At 52.0% G+C, this 15430-nt stretch overlaps 1 protein-coding gene across 5 annotated transcripts in view; it reads left to right on the plus strand.

Annotated features, from left to right (window-relative positions):
* Positions 1 to 15430, plus strand: part of TET3 (tet methylcytosine dioxygenase 3) — a 125963-nt gene that overhangs the window by 101379 nt on the left and 9154 nt on the right. For all 5 annotated transcript variants that reach the window (XM_055243717.1, XM_063617486.1, XM_055243723.2 and 2 more), the window contains 4 exons: positions 1076 to 1284; positions 3124 to 3274; positions 6144 to 6233; positions 6772 to 6909. In XM_055243717.1, the coding sequence (XP_055099692.1) occupies positions 1076 to 1284; positions 3124 to 3274; positions 6144 to 6233; positions 6772 to 6909 (588 nt within the window). The remainder of the gene's footprint in view (positions 1 to 1075; positions 1285 to 3123; positions 3275 to 6143; positions 6234 to 6771; positions 6910 to 15430) is intronic.

Below are 15430 nucleotides of genomic sequence, written 5' to 3' on the forward strand. Positions count from 1 at the left end.
TCATGCCACTGCACTCCAGCCTGGGCAACAGAGTAAGACCCTTACTCTAAAAAAAAAAAAAAAGTTTGTGTAGAAATAAAATCTAACAATTTAACCATTTTTCAGTGTACAGGTTGGTGGCATTAAGTACATTCACATTGTTGTACAAGCGTCAACATAGTCTATTTTCAGAACTTTTTCAACATCCTATACTGAAACTCTGCACCCGTTAACAGTAATTCCCCATTCTCCCCTCTCCCAGGCCCTGGTAAACTCTAATCTACTTCCTGTCTCTCTGAATGGAACTGTTCTGGGTGTCTCATATCAGTGGAATCATGCACTATGTGTCCTTTTGTGTCTGGCTTATTTTATTTAGCATGTTTTTGGAGTTCATCCATGTTGTAACATGGATCAGAATTTTGTTTCTCTTTAAGGCTGAGTAATACTTGGTTGTCTGTCTATACCACGTCGTACTTACCTATTCGTCAACCAATGGACCCTGGGGGTGCCTCCACCTTTTGGTTGTTGCGAATAATGCTGTAGTGAACGTGTGTATTCAGGGATCTACCTGAGTCCTGCTCTCAGTCCCTTGAGTGTATTCCTAGGCATGGAATTGCTGGATCATATGGTAATCCTATGTTTAGCTTTTGGAGGCATTGCCAGACTGTTTTCCACAGTGCCAAGCCCCTTGCCTGTTAACTAAAAGCACACAGGTATGCAGCATTTTCTCTGCAAATGTTGTAGGATAACATAAAACTCTGACTGTATTTTGGCTTACAATTTTTATATGTATATTTTTACTCCTAAGCCTATGTAAGTCATCAGCAACTTAGATTTTGTGGTAATTATTTTTTATTTCACTCTCAAAATAACGTTTATGTTTTTGTTCCCTAACAAAACATTTGTTCCTAATAATGTTCCCTATTTGTTCCCTATGGCCTCTTAGCTTGTGAGGTTGCTGTCGTCAGGGCATGACATCCCTAGAACCCTGCGCTTAAGACCTGCACCCTGGGTCTGTGTGACAGAGGGAGGGGCGGCACCATGCAGAGGAGCACAGGTACCTGGCTCCTGCCCCTCACACCCTGCGTCCCTGCAGGTGATCCGCAGGCACACGCTGGAGGAGAAGCTGCTCTGCCTGGTGCGGCACCGGACAGGCCACCACTGCCAGAATGCTGTGATCGTCATCCTCATCCTGGCCTGGGAGGGCATTCCCCGTAGCCTCGGAGACACCCTCTACCAGGAGCTCACCGACACCCTCCGGAAGTATGGGAACCCCACCAGCCGGAGATGCGGCCTCAACGATGAGTATGTAGCAGGGGGCTGCAGGGCCAGGGCCCACCTATAGGGTCCTGGGCAGCAAATACAGGAGACTGCGGGCAACCCTGGGGAAGGCTCCTAGGGGCCCTCTCTGCGGCACTGTTTGTCCTGCACAGTTAGGACTGTGGTTGAGGAAGGCATATCCACAGATCTTGCTTGAGCTAGGTTCTAGCTCTGGCTCCAGAGGGTCTGCTAATTTGACTTCACCATTAAACCCCAGGTCGATATACTGGCACTAATGATGTTAGCGAGTGTGAAGTACCTGTGCCCCACAAATAGAAGGTATCGAAGATATTTACAAAACCTGCCCTTGGCCGGGCGTGGTGACCCATGCCTATAATCCCAGCACTTTGGGAGGCCGAAGTGGGTGGATCACAAGGTCAGGAGTTTGAGACCAGCCTGGCCAATATGGTGAAACCCCATCTCTACTAAAAATGAAAAAATTAGTCGGGCGTGGTGGCACACGCCTGTAGTCCCAGGTACTCGGGAGGCTGAGACAGAAGAATTGCTTGAACTCGGGGGGCGGAGGTTGCAGTGAGCCGAGATTGCACCACTGCACTCCAGCCTGGGCGACATAAGACTCCGTCTCAAAAATTAAACAAAAAAACCCTGCCCTTATTAGAGTTTTTCCCATGTTTAAAAATGAAGGTATATTTATTTACAATAAAATTCATCCTCTTAGGTATATAGTGTTGACAAATGTTTACAGTCACGTACCTGCCACCACCACAATCAAGATATACAACAGGGCTGGGCATGGTGGCTCATGCCTGTAGTCGCAGCACTTTGGGAGGCCAAGGCGGGTGGATCGCCTGAGACCAGGAATTCGAGACCAGCCTGGCCATCATGGCGAAGCCCTGTCTTTAGTAAAAATACAAAAATTAGCGAGGCGTGGTGACTCATACCTGTAATCCCAGCTACTCAGGAGGCTGAGGCATGAGAATCACTTTCACCTGGGAGGCGGAGGTTGCAGTGAGCCAAGATCGTGTCATTGCACTCCAGCCTGAGCAACAGAACAGAATTCCGTTTCAAAAAAAGAAATAGAACAGTTCCATCTTCCCCCTCCAACTGCCCCATGCCCTTTATAAGCAAGCCCTCCCCTAGCCCTGGGCAGCCACCGGTCTTGTTTCCTGTTCCTGTAGGTTTGCCTCTGTGAGAATGTCACATAAATGGGATCATACGGGGTGTAGCTTTCTGAGTCTGGCTTCTTCCATTGAACATAGTGTTTTCAGTGTTCATCTGTGTTGACGTGTGTGTCAGTAGCTCGTTCCTTTTTATCAATGAGTCTTAATCCACTGTGTGGATCTATCACAGTTTGCTTATCCATTCCCCGCTTAGGGGCACTTGGGTTGTTTTCAGATTGTATTAAGCATTATTTTTCATCTCAGTATACTTTGTTGAAAGGCCTGTTAGCATCTGGGCTATAGGAAATAGGCACATTCAAACCTTGGGGCTCACATCATTTCCCTGTTCATATGGTCTGTGCTGGAGCTGGTTAAGATATTAGAGTTAAGGGAAAGTATAAACCTTAATGGGTTTTTACCAGATTCTTCCCCCTTACTTCCGTAAACCCATGTGCTGCTCCCAGCAACAGACTCAGTGTTAGACCTGCAGGCTCGCAGTGGTGCAGGCAGAAGAGGCTGCTTAGATCTGGCTTTCTACTCAAGGAAACTTGAGAAAGGGGTTGGGGGCGGGGAAGGATGAGTCTCAGTCACTGGGAGGCTGATGGGTGCCAGGGCTCAGCAGGGCCACCCCTTGAGGGAGGAGGAATACTCCAGAATGAAGGGATATGGCATCTGTATCCCTGACCTGTGCTGTGTGTTGCAGCCGGACCTGCGCTTGCCAAGGCAAAGACCCCAACACCTGCGGTGCCTCCTTCTCCTTTGGTTGTTCCTGGAGCATGTACTTCAACGGCTGCAAGTATGCTCGGAGCAAGACACCTCGCAAGTTCCGCCTCGCAGGGGACAATCCCAAAGAGGTGAGCAGAGCTGGGCGGAGACCCTGCCTCCCACCCTTTCTCGCCTGGCGTCCTTCATAGTCCAGCGGGAGGTGGGACTGGCACGCCATGACTCAGATGCGCAGGAAGTGGAACTTGTTTTCGTTTTTTTAAAAGCTGACCTTATCTTGCTGTGAAATAAGGGGTGTGTGGAGGGCACCAAATGTGAAAAATTAGACCTAGCAGTTATGGGTGCCCCAGGCTCTTCCAATTTAAACCATCTCTTTTAGGTAAATATTCCAAATATCGAAGATACATATTCAAATTGCTTGTCAGAATTTGGCCCTCTCAGAGGTCATTTCTTCCCCCCATCTTCCCAGGACACCTTTCTGGGTGTGAGGTTTAGCAGGAAAGGCAGTCACCCGCGTGTGGGCCATCCTCTGGGCCTTTGCTGTACTTCCCAAGGTATCTCCCACCCTGCCTGGCTGCCGGACAGACGTCTCTGGGCAGTTTTCCGGGCCCTTGCAGTCTCTATGCTGGAGGCCTGGCCTGATCCCTGGGCTCTGGACTGGTGTCCATACAGTACGACCGCTAGGCACGGCACCTTCTCTCTGCAGGCTCCTTACCTAGACCCCTTCCCTGCAGAGCCTCCCCCAGCCCCAAGACAACAGGGGAAGGTGCCCTCAGGCCGTGGGGGCCAGAGCATCTGCTCAGGCCGCCTCCCCTCTGTTTGTCCTCTGACGCCTGCGTGGCAAAGGCCCTCCCGAGAGGCGGTCTCCACTCAGCTCCAAATGCAAGGAAGGCACAAGCCTATCCAGGCTGTCTGCCATTTTACCTTCCTCCTGCCTGGGCTCCTGAGCGGGTGGAGTGCTGGCTTCCTTTGCTAGGATACAGACAAATATCCAAATATGTGAACTCAAGTCACAACCTTCCAAATCTCTCCAAGTTCCTAGTACCAGAAGGGCTTCCCACTTCCCATGGCGCAGGGACACCCTCTCTACACCAAAGCCTATGTCACCTTCTGTGCTCTGACTGCCAAGCTTGGGTCCTCATAAGCAAAAGGAAGCATTTTCAAATTCAGAACTCTTTGTTTACCCCAGACCTGGCTTTTAGACTTAAATAGTCTAATAGACCTGCATGCAAATAGTCTAATTTGTTATTAGATTTTTATTTATGGTAAGATTCACCCTCCCCTACAAGCAGCAGATGTGGTTGCTTCAATGAATGGAGCCCTGGGGCCACCAGGTCCTAAGAACTACCAGGAATGGAAAGACATTGGCTTAATTTCTCTCAAATTCTTTCCCTCTTCTACCAGCCGCCACTTCCTGTGCTCTTACGATGTGCTAAGCACTGTGCCAAGCCCCTCACAGGTTTCTCAGATGATTTCATGACCCCTCCACCCCAGTGATCTAGGCAGTGTTACCTGTCACTTTACAGATGAGGCAGATGGCTTCCTTAAGCCCATGTGGCTAGTTCATGGTGAAGGCAGGTTTGAAACTCAGGCCTGTGTGTCCCTAGAGCTCACAAGCCTCACCCCCTGCTGTGCTGGTGGCAGCATCTGGACAGCAGGCAGGGAGGTGGCCCGGCCTCACTGGCCAAGGCTGGCCTGGTCAAGAGTGGCTGGCAGCCCTGGCGACCCCACTGGATGTACAGCTGAGCTGTGGGTCTCCACCTTCCATTTCTCATGCTGTGTGCTTGGTTCTTTTTCGCTTTCCTCTCTTCCTGCTTTCTTCTTCATAAACCCTTTGTGCCTGTGCTCATGGTGTCCTAGGAGCCCTTCAAGCCCTGCTTGTTTTTGGAGGGCCAGACAGAGGCTGTAGATACCTGGAACTCTCTGCCACATGTCACCAGGGGCTGCTGCTTCACGTAGAGCAGTGCTGTCCCACAGTACTTTCTGTGATGGTGGAAACATTCTCTGCTGTCCATACAGGAGCCACGTGTAGCTGCTGAGTATTTAAAATGGGACCAGTGCAACTGAGGGACTGAATTTCTTTAATTTTTATTAGAATTCAGGCCGGGCATGGTGGCTCACGCCTGTAATCCTAGCATTTTGGGAGGCCAAGGTGGGTGGATCACCTGAGGTCAGGAGTTTGAGACCAGCCTGGCCAACATGGCAAAACCCCGTCTCTACTAAAAATATAAAAGAAATTAGCCGGGTGTGGGCACCTGTAATCCCAGCTACTCGGGAGGCTGAGGCAGGAGAATTGCTTGAACCCAGGAGGTTGCAGTGAGCCAAGATTGTGCCACTGTACTCCAGCCTGGGTGACAGAGTGAGCCTCTGTCTCAAAGAAAAAAAAAATAGAATTCATCTGTATATCTGTAGCTACATGTGGTTTGTGAATAACATTACGTAGTACGAGTCTAGCAGCTGGAGCTTTGAAGTCTGTCCGTATCCCTGTCTTATGACAGGCTCTGGGCTGGGCTGGGCTGGGCTGGGCTGGGCTGGGCTGGGCTGGGCTGGGCTGGGCTGGCTATGGAATTTCTAGCATGGATCCTGCCTCTTTCTTCCTGTCTGTAGCCTGGGAGGAAGGATCCACAGTTGTTGCTCTTGGCTTTTTCATTCCCATTATGCCACACCTCTGACCTAGGGTGTTCAGCACTCGAAAGCAAGAAACTGTTTGATATGTTCTGGGCTGAACTGGGCGGGAGCCTGAAGGAGCAGTAGTTTAGCAGGCAGGATGACTAGACCTTCAGGCCATGGCTTCCACAGCTTTTCCTGGGAGCCTTAGTGTCCCCAGCTGTGAAGTAGACACAGCACCACAGCCCTCCTGAAGGAAAGGCCAGAAAGACACCTGATGACACCTCCCTCCCAGCCTCCCCCACGATGCTTCAGGAATGCCAATCCACTTCCAGGGTGCAGGGTCTGCCAGGCAGGGCTGCTCTGCATGTGTGACTGCTCCTCTCTCTGCAGGAAGAAGTGCTCCGGAAGAGTTTCCAGGACCTGGCCACCGAAGTCGCTCCCCTGTACAAGCGACTGGCCCCTCAGGCCTATCAGAACCAGGTAACAGGCCCTGGGCCTTTTGCTGCCCACATGTCACCGTCCACATCTCTGCTCAGGCTCTGAAGGTGGGAAGTGGGAGAGTGGGCTCTTTTGCTCTATTATGGGAAGAGCCCAGTCCAGAAGTAAAGCGATATGATGTAGTTCTTTGATAAAAACCCCTTTTTTTACGCCTGGCTGCCTGCATCCCACACCGTCCCTCTTCTATCCTGGTCTTCTCCCTTCGCCTGGTAACCCATCCACCTCCTCTGCTCTGGTATCCACTGGTGAGGCCTGAGTTTCTCTCACCTGTCACCCTTGTATCTCCTAGACAAAGCAAGGGGACTTGGGATAACCCAGAAGGAAGTAATTCCTACAGGAGCCTGAAAGTAACTTTTTTGTAGCTGGGGCCTCTCAGCCAGAAAACCTCCCTCCTGCAGTCGAAGGGCAAGGTGACTATCATCCTTAACATCCCTCCTTCCAAGACCTGGCCTCCCCAGGTGCAGAATCGGGGCCACTCACCTCAGGTCATGTGAGCACCTCTCCTTGGCTGTCTACACAGGTGACCAACGAGGAAATAGCGATTGACTGCCGTCTGGGGCTGAAGGAAGGACGGCCCTTCGCGGGAGTTACGGCCTGCATGGACTTCTGTGCCCACGCCCACAAGGACCAGCATAACCTCTACAATGGGTGCACCGTGGTAAGCCTGTGCCCTGTCATAGCCCCACCTGTGGGGCAACTGTGGGAGGGAGTCCACCGTGGTCTTTTCAGAAAGGCAGGATGAGGGTAGGGAGGGACCTGGAGACAGGATCCTCAGAACTCTGGAAGGTTCCCTGCAAGATGGCCTGCCCTTGCCCACCTCCCAGAAAAAACCTCACCAGAAAACTCATGAACAGACAAGGCTGGCTTTGTGTCTGTGTCTTAGGGGGATGCTGCAGGATGTAGCCCCTCAAGCACCTGGAGTGCCCAGTTATGTAAAGCGTGGGCCCTGGTCTCTGTGGACACTTGGATTTAAATGCAAACAAACCCTTGATTCATTCTTTGGACAAATGTGTATTGAGTACCAGCTGTGCCCAGGCACTGCTCTGCACGCTGCGGGATGAAACGGACAAAGTTCCTGCCCAAGTGTGTGTGGGAATGTCCTGTAGCAATGAAGGCCAAGAGGGAAAAATGAAGTAGGGTGAGGGATAAAGCAACAGGAGATGCTATTTTAGATGAGGGGCTGCTCTGAGGAGGGGACATTTGAGTTGAGATGTGAATGGCGCAAGAGAGTGAGAGAGCTACTATCTAGGGGTAGAGTGCTCCAGGCAGAGGGACCAGCATGCGTGCAGACTCCACGCGGGGAGCAGGCTGGGTTGTGTGTTCAGGGAACAACAGGAAGGGAGTAACTTACTGCAAGGGGCAGGGAGAGTGGGGTTGGAGAGGCCGGCAGGGACCAGCTCACAGGGAGCCTTGAGGGCCAGGGGAGGGTTGCAGGGTTTGCTCTAAGTATGATGGAAAGCTGTTGAGGGCTTCTCAGCTGGGCAGCAGTAAGTTTGCATTGTAAAGTTAGACGCACTCCTGCTGCTGCAGTTAGAGAATGAGGTGTGTGATGGTAGGGGCAGAGTGAGGTGAACGGGAGGGAATAAGAGGAAGGAGGCAAAGGAGGAGGCTGGGGCAGCCGTCCAGGCCAGAGGGGACACGGCTTGGGCAGGAGTTGGGGGAGGTGCTGATGGGACAGATTTTGGATGATGTGGAAGGGACTGCCCAGAGGATTTGCAGATGGGCTGGATTGTTATGTGAGCAGGACTTGAGGAGCACTCCAAGCCTTTTTGCTTGAGCATCTGGGTGACTGTTGGTAACATGGACCGAGATGTACAGTAACAGGGGAAGGCTGAATTTAGGAGTAAGAAATCAAGAGTCCCGTTTCAAGATGCCTGCTAGACATGCAGGTGGAGATGTGGAGTAGGCAGGGGGCAAGGAGGGTCTGGAGAGCACATCGTTTATAGTTAGAGCTGTGAGGCCGACGCCATCACCAGGGGAGTAAGTGCAGATGGAGAAGAGAGGTTTGGACTTGGGTAGGGGCTTCCTTGAAGGGATGATGCTGGCTGTCTGCTCTGCCTTTTAGCCAGGTTCTGGGCAGACAGGGCTTCCAGGGGCTGAGGACGAGGCAAGGGCACCAGCACATCTGCCTGGAAAGAGGGCTCCCAGATTCCAAGTGTAGCTTATGCCCCCTGGGGACTGATGGACCCACCTCAGGATTTCATTTCTCCACTTGTTTTCTATCACTGCATCCAAGACTGAGAAGCAAGAAGGGGCAGCTCCTGCTGGCACTCTGTTGTGAGGATTTCTAGGTGAAATACACAGAAAGGGCATGCCCACAGTGTTAGAGAGACGAAGGAGCCGGGGAGCCCTGGAAGGTGGGTGAGAGCAAGAGCACCATGAGGTGATCTGGATCACAGAGCTTCTAGAGTTTGGGGTTGAAAAAAGGAGTATTTTCTTCCAAAATGAAAAGTATTGTTTTTTCCTAAACAATACTCATTTTTAAAAAATTTAAATAATATTAAAAAGGTTGCCTCAAATCTCAGAGATAACCAGTTAGCAGTTTGATAACCATCCATTCAGACACCCAAATGTGTATGTGTGCACGAATGGTTTTATGAAATTTTACCCAAATGGGGTCACATTATATATACATGCTGTTCTATGACCTGCTTTTCTTAAGCTTTCTATGTCAGTGGACTTCATTTTCTGAGGCTGTATGTATGGCTCTGCCATCATTTATTTAACCAGTCCCCTATCAATGGACAGTAAGTGCTTTCAGACATTTCCCTTCTGTAAACCACAGGGAGAGGCCATTCTTCTCACATATTTGTGCAGTGGCGCAGTAACCTCCTTGAGATTGCATTGATGTTTACTTTTACAGGCTTGGGGCACTAATTCTCCTACTTACTTGGCAACACTGGATTTTGTCAGTCTCTTTCATCTTTGCCTGCTGCCTGAGTGGGAAACATACAGGCAAACATATGATCTTATTTTAATTTGTGTTTATTTTATTACTAGAGAGGTTGAACATTTTTTCCTATTTCTTCTTACACATTTGAATTTCATCTTTGCGACTATCCTATTTATGTACTTTACTTATTTTTTTAATCAGGCTGCCCTTACCTTTTGATATTTGTAAAGTATCTCTTGTAGGAAATACAGCTTCTGCCCCATCTCATCCTTTGAATTTTCCCTTTGGTCTGTTGTTTATAGCATTGGTCTGACAGACTGGTAGGAAGCAGGGCTGGGGCTGGCCAGTCCAACCCAGAAAGTACACAGGAGGTTGGTCAGAGCAGAGGAAGTCGTAGATCCACACATAGTCTGGGAAGAAACAAGCTGAGTAGGGCATGACACCAAACTCGGAGTGCCTCTAAGTGAAAGGGTTAATAAAGTTAGTGCCATAAAAATATAAGGCTTCTGTTCAGTGTAATAAAACGCCATAATAACAATTGAAAGGCCAATACAAACTGGATGCCTTGAGTTATCCTTGAGTTAAGAAAAGCATGTAAGGCCGGGCGCGGTGGCTTACGCCTGTAATCCCAGCACTTTGGGAGGCCGAGGTGGGTGGATCACCTGAGGTCAGGAGTTTGTGACCAGCCTGGTCAACATAGTGAAACCCCGTTTCTTCTAAAAATGCAAAAAATTAGCTAAGCATGGTGGCAGGAGCCTGTAATCCCAGCTACTCGGGAGGCTGAGGCAGGAGAATCGCTTGAATCCGGGAGGCAGAGGTTGCAGTGAGCCGAGATGGCGCCATTGCACTCCAGCCTGTGCAATAAGAGCAAAACTCTATCTCAAAAAAAAAAAAAAAAAAGAAAGAAAAGCAGGTCAGGCTGGGCACGGTGGCTCACACGTGTAATGCCAGCACTTTGGGAGGCTGAGATGGGAGGATCACTTGAGCCCAGGAGTTTGAGGCCAGCCTGAGGAATATGGCGAAACCCCGTCTCTACAAAAAATACCAAAAGTTTGCTGGGCGTGGTTGTGCATGCTTGTAGTCCCATCTACTCAGGAGGCTGAGATGGGAGGATCACTTGAGCCCAGGAGGTCGAGACTGCAGTGAGCCGTGTCACACCACTGCACTGCAGCCTGGGCAATAGACTAAGACCTTATCTCAAAAAGAAAAAGAAAAGCTGGTCACAGAATAGCATGTATATATAATGTGATCCAATTTGTAGTTTTATATAGCCATACATGCACATACACACACACATACATACATTCAGATGTCTGCGTAGTCATCTAAACACTAACAATGGCTAATAATTCACAGAGCTCCAACTGCTACAATATTTGTAACAAGTGATAAAGAAATTATAACTTTAATATGCAAAGATGACTTTGTGATTTAAAAAGTGACAAGTCATATATAGTAGTGGGCAAAAGTCATAATACTCACAAAAGAAGGAAGACAGTGAGAGAATTGTGTTAAAATGGGCCAAGGATTTATTTTAATTGGTTATGGTAAGACATGCAGACCTGGATAATTGTCAGGAAAGAACTTTATACTCATATCCTAGAAACAGGAGGGCAGGTCATGCTCTGGGGCCACTTGGGGGAGCACCGGGCCGGTCAGGAGGCAGAAGAGGAAGAGTGAGGAGCATGGCCCAGAGTCTTTAGTGGGGTTTTGCAGGGAAGAATGGGTGATGCAGGGTAGTTACACTGGGGAAGTTTAGGATTGGACAGTTTGAATACTTTAGCAGGCTCTGAGCTATGGGGTGGTTCCTCGTGCGCAGCCCTCTATAAGGCCAGGGAAATATTGGCTTGGTGTGTGAGTTTGATAAAGGAGATGGCTGGGGGTGTGAGCTCTGGATTTGTTGGTTCATATATCAGAGGCACACTCGCAGGGAGCCATTTGCTATCTCTGGGAATTAAGTAGCCCTGGGAGGGGCAGCCTCTCTGGGATCAAGACCTCAAAGGCCAGAGCATCAAAAATATAGAAAATAAGAAAATATAGTCAACACAAGAGTAGAGAGTAAACTTGAATAAAAAAGCAAATCTTGTGAGAAATGTACACCAACAACGAGATTGATTTTAACAGTGAGCAAAAAGTTTTTAAAGAAATTAGTGGAAAAAATATAGGAAGGTTGAAACAGATTCTGCTGGTATGAGTGAAAAACAGAATCATTTTTGAGGGTAGTCTGGCAGTATGTGGCAGTTCTACTTAACATTTATTCTAAAGAATTAAGAATCTTACAAAATTTAGCTAAAAGGGTATTTCAAAAAGTATTATCGTATAAAAAAATTGGAAACAAGTTGAAATATTTGATAATGAGATTAACACACTGATGCAGTAGAATAATATTACACAGCTCTAATCATAAATGTACAGGAAAATATTTATACTGTGTTAAGAAAAAAAGAAGCTATTATATGACCATATGCATAATATCCCCTTTAATTACCAAAAAGTAATTGTGTACTTGTGTATGTACACAATTAGGTGACTGTGATATTTAAAGTGATTACTTCTGGGTGGTAGGATGGGAGATTTTGTTAACTTTTTGCTTGCCTAAATTTTCTACAATCAGCACATAGAGTTTATAATAAAAAGGAAACTTTTTTTTTTTTTTTTTTTTTTTGAGACGGAGTTTCACTCTTGTTGCCCAGGCTGGAGTGTAGTGGCATGATCTTGGCTCACTGCAACCTCCATCTCCGGGTTCAAGCAATTCTCCTGTCTCAGCCTCCCAAGTAGCTGGGATTACAGGCTCATGCCACCACGCCCGGCTAATTTTTATATTTTTGGTAGAGACAGGGTTTCATCATATTGGTCAGGCTGGTCTCGACCTCCTGACCTCAGGTGATGCGCCTGCCTTGGCCTCCCAAAAGGAAACATATTTTAAGAGCAAAAGGAGGCTGAGTGTTTAGAACAAGGAAGATAATGGCGGACGGTCCGAGCTTCACTGGACAACGTGGTGCCGTGGCGTCAGTGCTATGCCAGAGGGCAGAGCAAGCCTCCAGGTCCTGGCCAGGCCCCTTGCCAGGTATCTCATCTCTTCTCAGCCTTCTTAGGATCATAGGAGATAATGTGCCTTGAAAGTTGATGAGTGGCTCCCTTCCCCTTCCCCTTCCCCTTCCCCTTCCCCTTCCCCTTCCCCTTCCCTCCCCTCCCCTCCCCTCCCCCTCCCCTCCCCCTCCCCTTTCCTGTCCTGTCCTTTCCTTTCCTTTCCTTTCCTTCCCTTCTTCCGTCTGTTGCCCGGGCTGGAGTATAGTCGGCACGCTGCAGACTCCCTGCCTCCGGCTCCCGTGATTCTCCTGCCTCGGCCTGCGGGCTGCCTGGGATTGCGGGCGCGCGCCACCACCTCTGCCTGGTTTTTGTCCTTTGGCTGGAGACGCGGTTTCGCCATGTTGGCCAGGCTGCCCTCCAGCTCCTGACCTCGAGTGGTCTGCCCGCCTCGGCCTCCCGAGGTGCTGGGACTGCAGACGGAGTCGTGCTCACTTGGTGCTCGGTGTTGCCCTGGCTGGAGTGCGGTGGCGTGGTCTTGGCTCGCTGCAGCCTCTTCCTCCCAGCCGCCTGCCTTGGCCTCCCAGAGTGCTGGGATTGCAGGCTCTGCCCGGCCGCCCATCGTCTGGGATGTGAGGAGCGCCTCTGCCCGGCCACCCATGGTCTGGGAAGAAGTGAGGAGCTTCTCTGCCCGGCCCCCCGTCGTCTGGGAAGTGAGGAGTGCCTCTGCCCGGCCGCCCATCGTCTGGGAAGTGAGGAGTGCCTCTGCCCGGCCCCCCATCGTCTGCGAAGTGAGGAGCGCCTCTGCCCGGCCGCCCATCGTCTGGGAAGTGAGGAGCGCCTCTGCCCGGCCGCCCATCGTCTGGGAAGTGAGGAGCACCTCTGCCCGGCCGCCCATTGTCTGGGAAGTGAGGAGCGCCTCTGCCTGGCTGCCCATCGTCTGGGAAGTGAGGAGCGCCTCTGCCCGGCCGCCCATCGTCTGGGAAGTGAGGAGCACCTCTGCCCAGCCACCCATAGTCTGGGATGTGAGGAGCTCCTCTGCCCGGCCACCCATAGTCTGGGATGTGAGGAGCTCCTCTGCCTGGCCGCCCCGTCTGGGAAGTGAGGAGCGCCTCTGCCCAGCTGCCCCGTCTGGGAAGTGAGGAGCGCCTCTGCCCGGCCGCCCCGTTTGGGAAGAAGTGAGGAGCACCTCTGCCCGGCCGCCCATTGTCTGGGATGTGAGGAGCGCCTCTGCCCGGTCGCCCCGTCTGGGAAGTGAGGAGCGCCTCTGCCCGGCCACCCCGTCTTGGAAGTGAGGAGCGCCTCTGCCCGGCTGCCCTGTCTGGGAAGTGAGGAGCGCCTCTGCCTGGCCGCCCCTTCTGGGAAGAAGTGAGGAGCGCCTCTGCCGGGCCGCCCATCGTCTGGGAAGTGAGGAGCGCCTCTGCCCGGCTGCCCCGTCTGGGAAGTGAGGAGCGCCTCTGCCTGGCTGCCACGTCTGGGAAGAAGTGAGGAGCGCCTCTGCCCGGCCCCCCATCGTCTGGGAAGTGAGGAGCGCCTCTGCCCGGCCGCCTTGTCTGGGAAGTGAGGAGTGCCTCTGCCCGGCCGCCTTGTCTGGGAAGTGAGGAGTGCCTCTGCCCGGCCGCCCCGTCTGGGAAGAAGTGAGGAGCGCCTCTGCCCGGTCGCCCCGTCTGGAAAGTGAGGAGCGCCTCCGTCCGGCCGCCCATCGCCTGGGAAGTGAGGAGCGCCTCTGCCCGGCCGCCCCATCTGGGAAGTGAGGAGCGCCGCTGCCTGGCCCCCCATCGTCTGGGAAGTGAGGAGCACCTCTGCCCGGCCGCCCATCGTCTGGGATGTGAGGAGCGCCTCTGTCCGGCCACCCCATCTGGGAAGTGAGGAGCACCTCTGCCCGGCCACCCCGTCTGGGAAGTGAGGAGTGCCTCTGACCGGTCGCCCCGTCTGGGAAGAAGTGAGGAGCGCCTCTGCCCGGCCACCCCGTCTGGGAAGAAGTGAGGAGCGCCTCTGCCCGGCCGCCCCGTCTGGGAAGTGAGGAGCGCCTCTGCCCAGCCACCCCGTCTGGGAAGTGAGGAGCGCCTCTGCCCAGCCGCCCCGTCTGGGAAGAAGTGAGGAGCGCCTCTGCCCGGCCACCCAGTCTGGGAAGTGAGGAGCGCCTCTGCCCGGCTGCCCATGGTCTGGGATGTGAGGAGCGCCTCTGCCCGGCCGCCCGGTCTGGGATGTGAGGAGCGCCTCTGCCCGGCTGCCCATCGTCTGGGATGTGAGGAGCGCCTCTGCCCGGCCACCCCGTCTGGGAAGTGAGGAGCGCCTCTGCCCGGCCGCCCGGTCTGGGAAGTGAGGAGCACCTCTGCCTGGCCGCCCCGTCTGGGAAGTGAGGAGCGCCTCTGCCCGGCTGCCCCATCTGGGAAGAAGTGAGGAGCGCCTCTGCCCGGCCACCCCATCTGGGAAGTGAGCGCCTCTGCCTGGCCACCCCGTCTGGGAAGTGAGGAGCGCCTCTGCCCGGCTGCCCCGTCTGGGAAGAAGTGAGGAGCGCCTCTGCCCGGCCACCCAGTCTGGGAAGTGAGGAGTGACTCTGCCCAGCCCCCCATCGTCTGGGAAGTGAGGAGCACCTCTGCCCGGCCGCCCATCGTCTGGGATGTGAGGAGTGCCTCTGCCCGGCCGCCCCGTCTGGGAAGTGAGGAGCGCCTCTGCCCGGCCGCCCCGTCTGGGAAGTGAGGAGCGCCTCTGCCCGGCCACCCCGTCTGGGATGTGGGGAGCGCCTCTGCCCGGCTGCCCCGTCTGGGAGGTCTACCATGGAGGCCAGACGCAATGTGGGGGCTAGACGTGGTGGCTCATGCCTGTAGTCCCAGCACTCTGGGAGGCCGAGGCGGGTTGATCACTTGAGGCTAGGAGTTCGACACCAGCCTGGCCAACATGGCGAAACGTGAAAAATACAACAGACCAACCAACCAACCCAGCGACAACAAAACAGGTCTACCCTGGAGTCATACTCTAATTTTTTCTATTTTCCTCCCTTTCTGATCCTTTATCCCACTTGCTTTTTCTTCCTCTTCCTTCTCCTTCTTCTTTGTCAAATAGAGGATTGAGTTATTATCATTGATCCATACAAAGTCCCTCTCTCATTTATTTTCTTTAATTCCCACCCCCCATTTCTATTCCCCGTCTTCCCATGTGCAACCTTCCTAATATGTTTGATATGTATCTTTTTGTTTGTATGTATTTTTAGAAAATGTTTATTGTTTTGTGTGCAAAAAAAAAATTAATTAAAAAA

The sequence above is a fragment of the Symphalangus syndactylus genome, chromosome 14 (genome assembly GCF_028878055.3).
Source record: "Symphalangus syndactylus isolate Jambi chromosome 14, NHGRI_mSymSyn1-v2.1_pri, whole genome shotgun sequence".
In the NCBI taxonomy this organism is placed as follows: Eukaryota; Metazoa; Chordata; class Mammalia; order Primates; family Hylobatidae; genus Symphalangus; species Symphalangus syndactylus.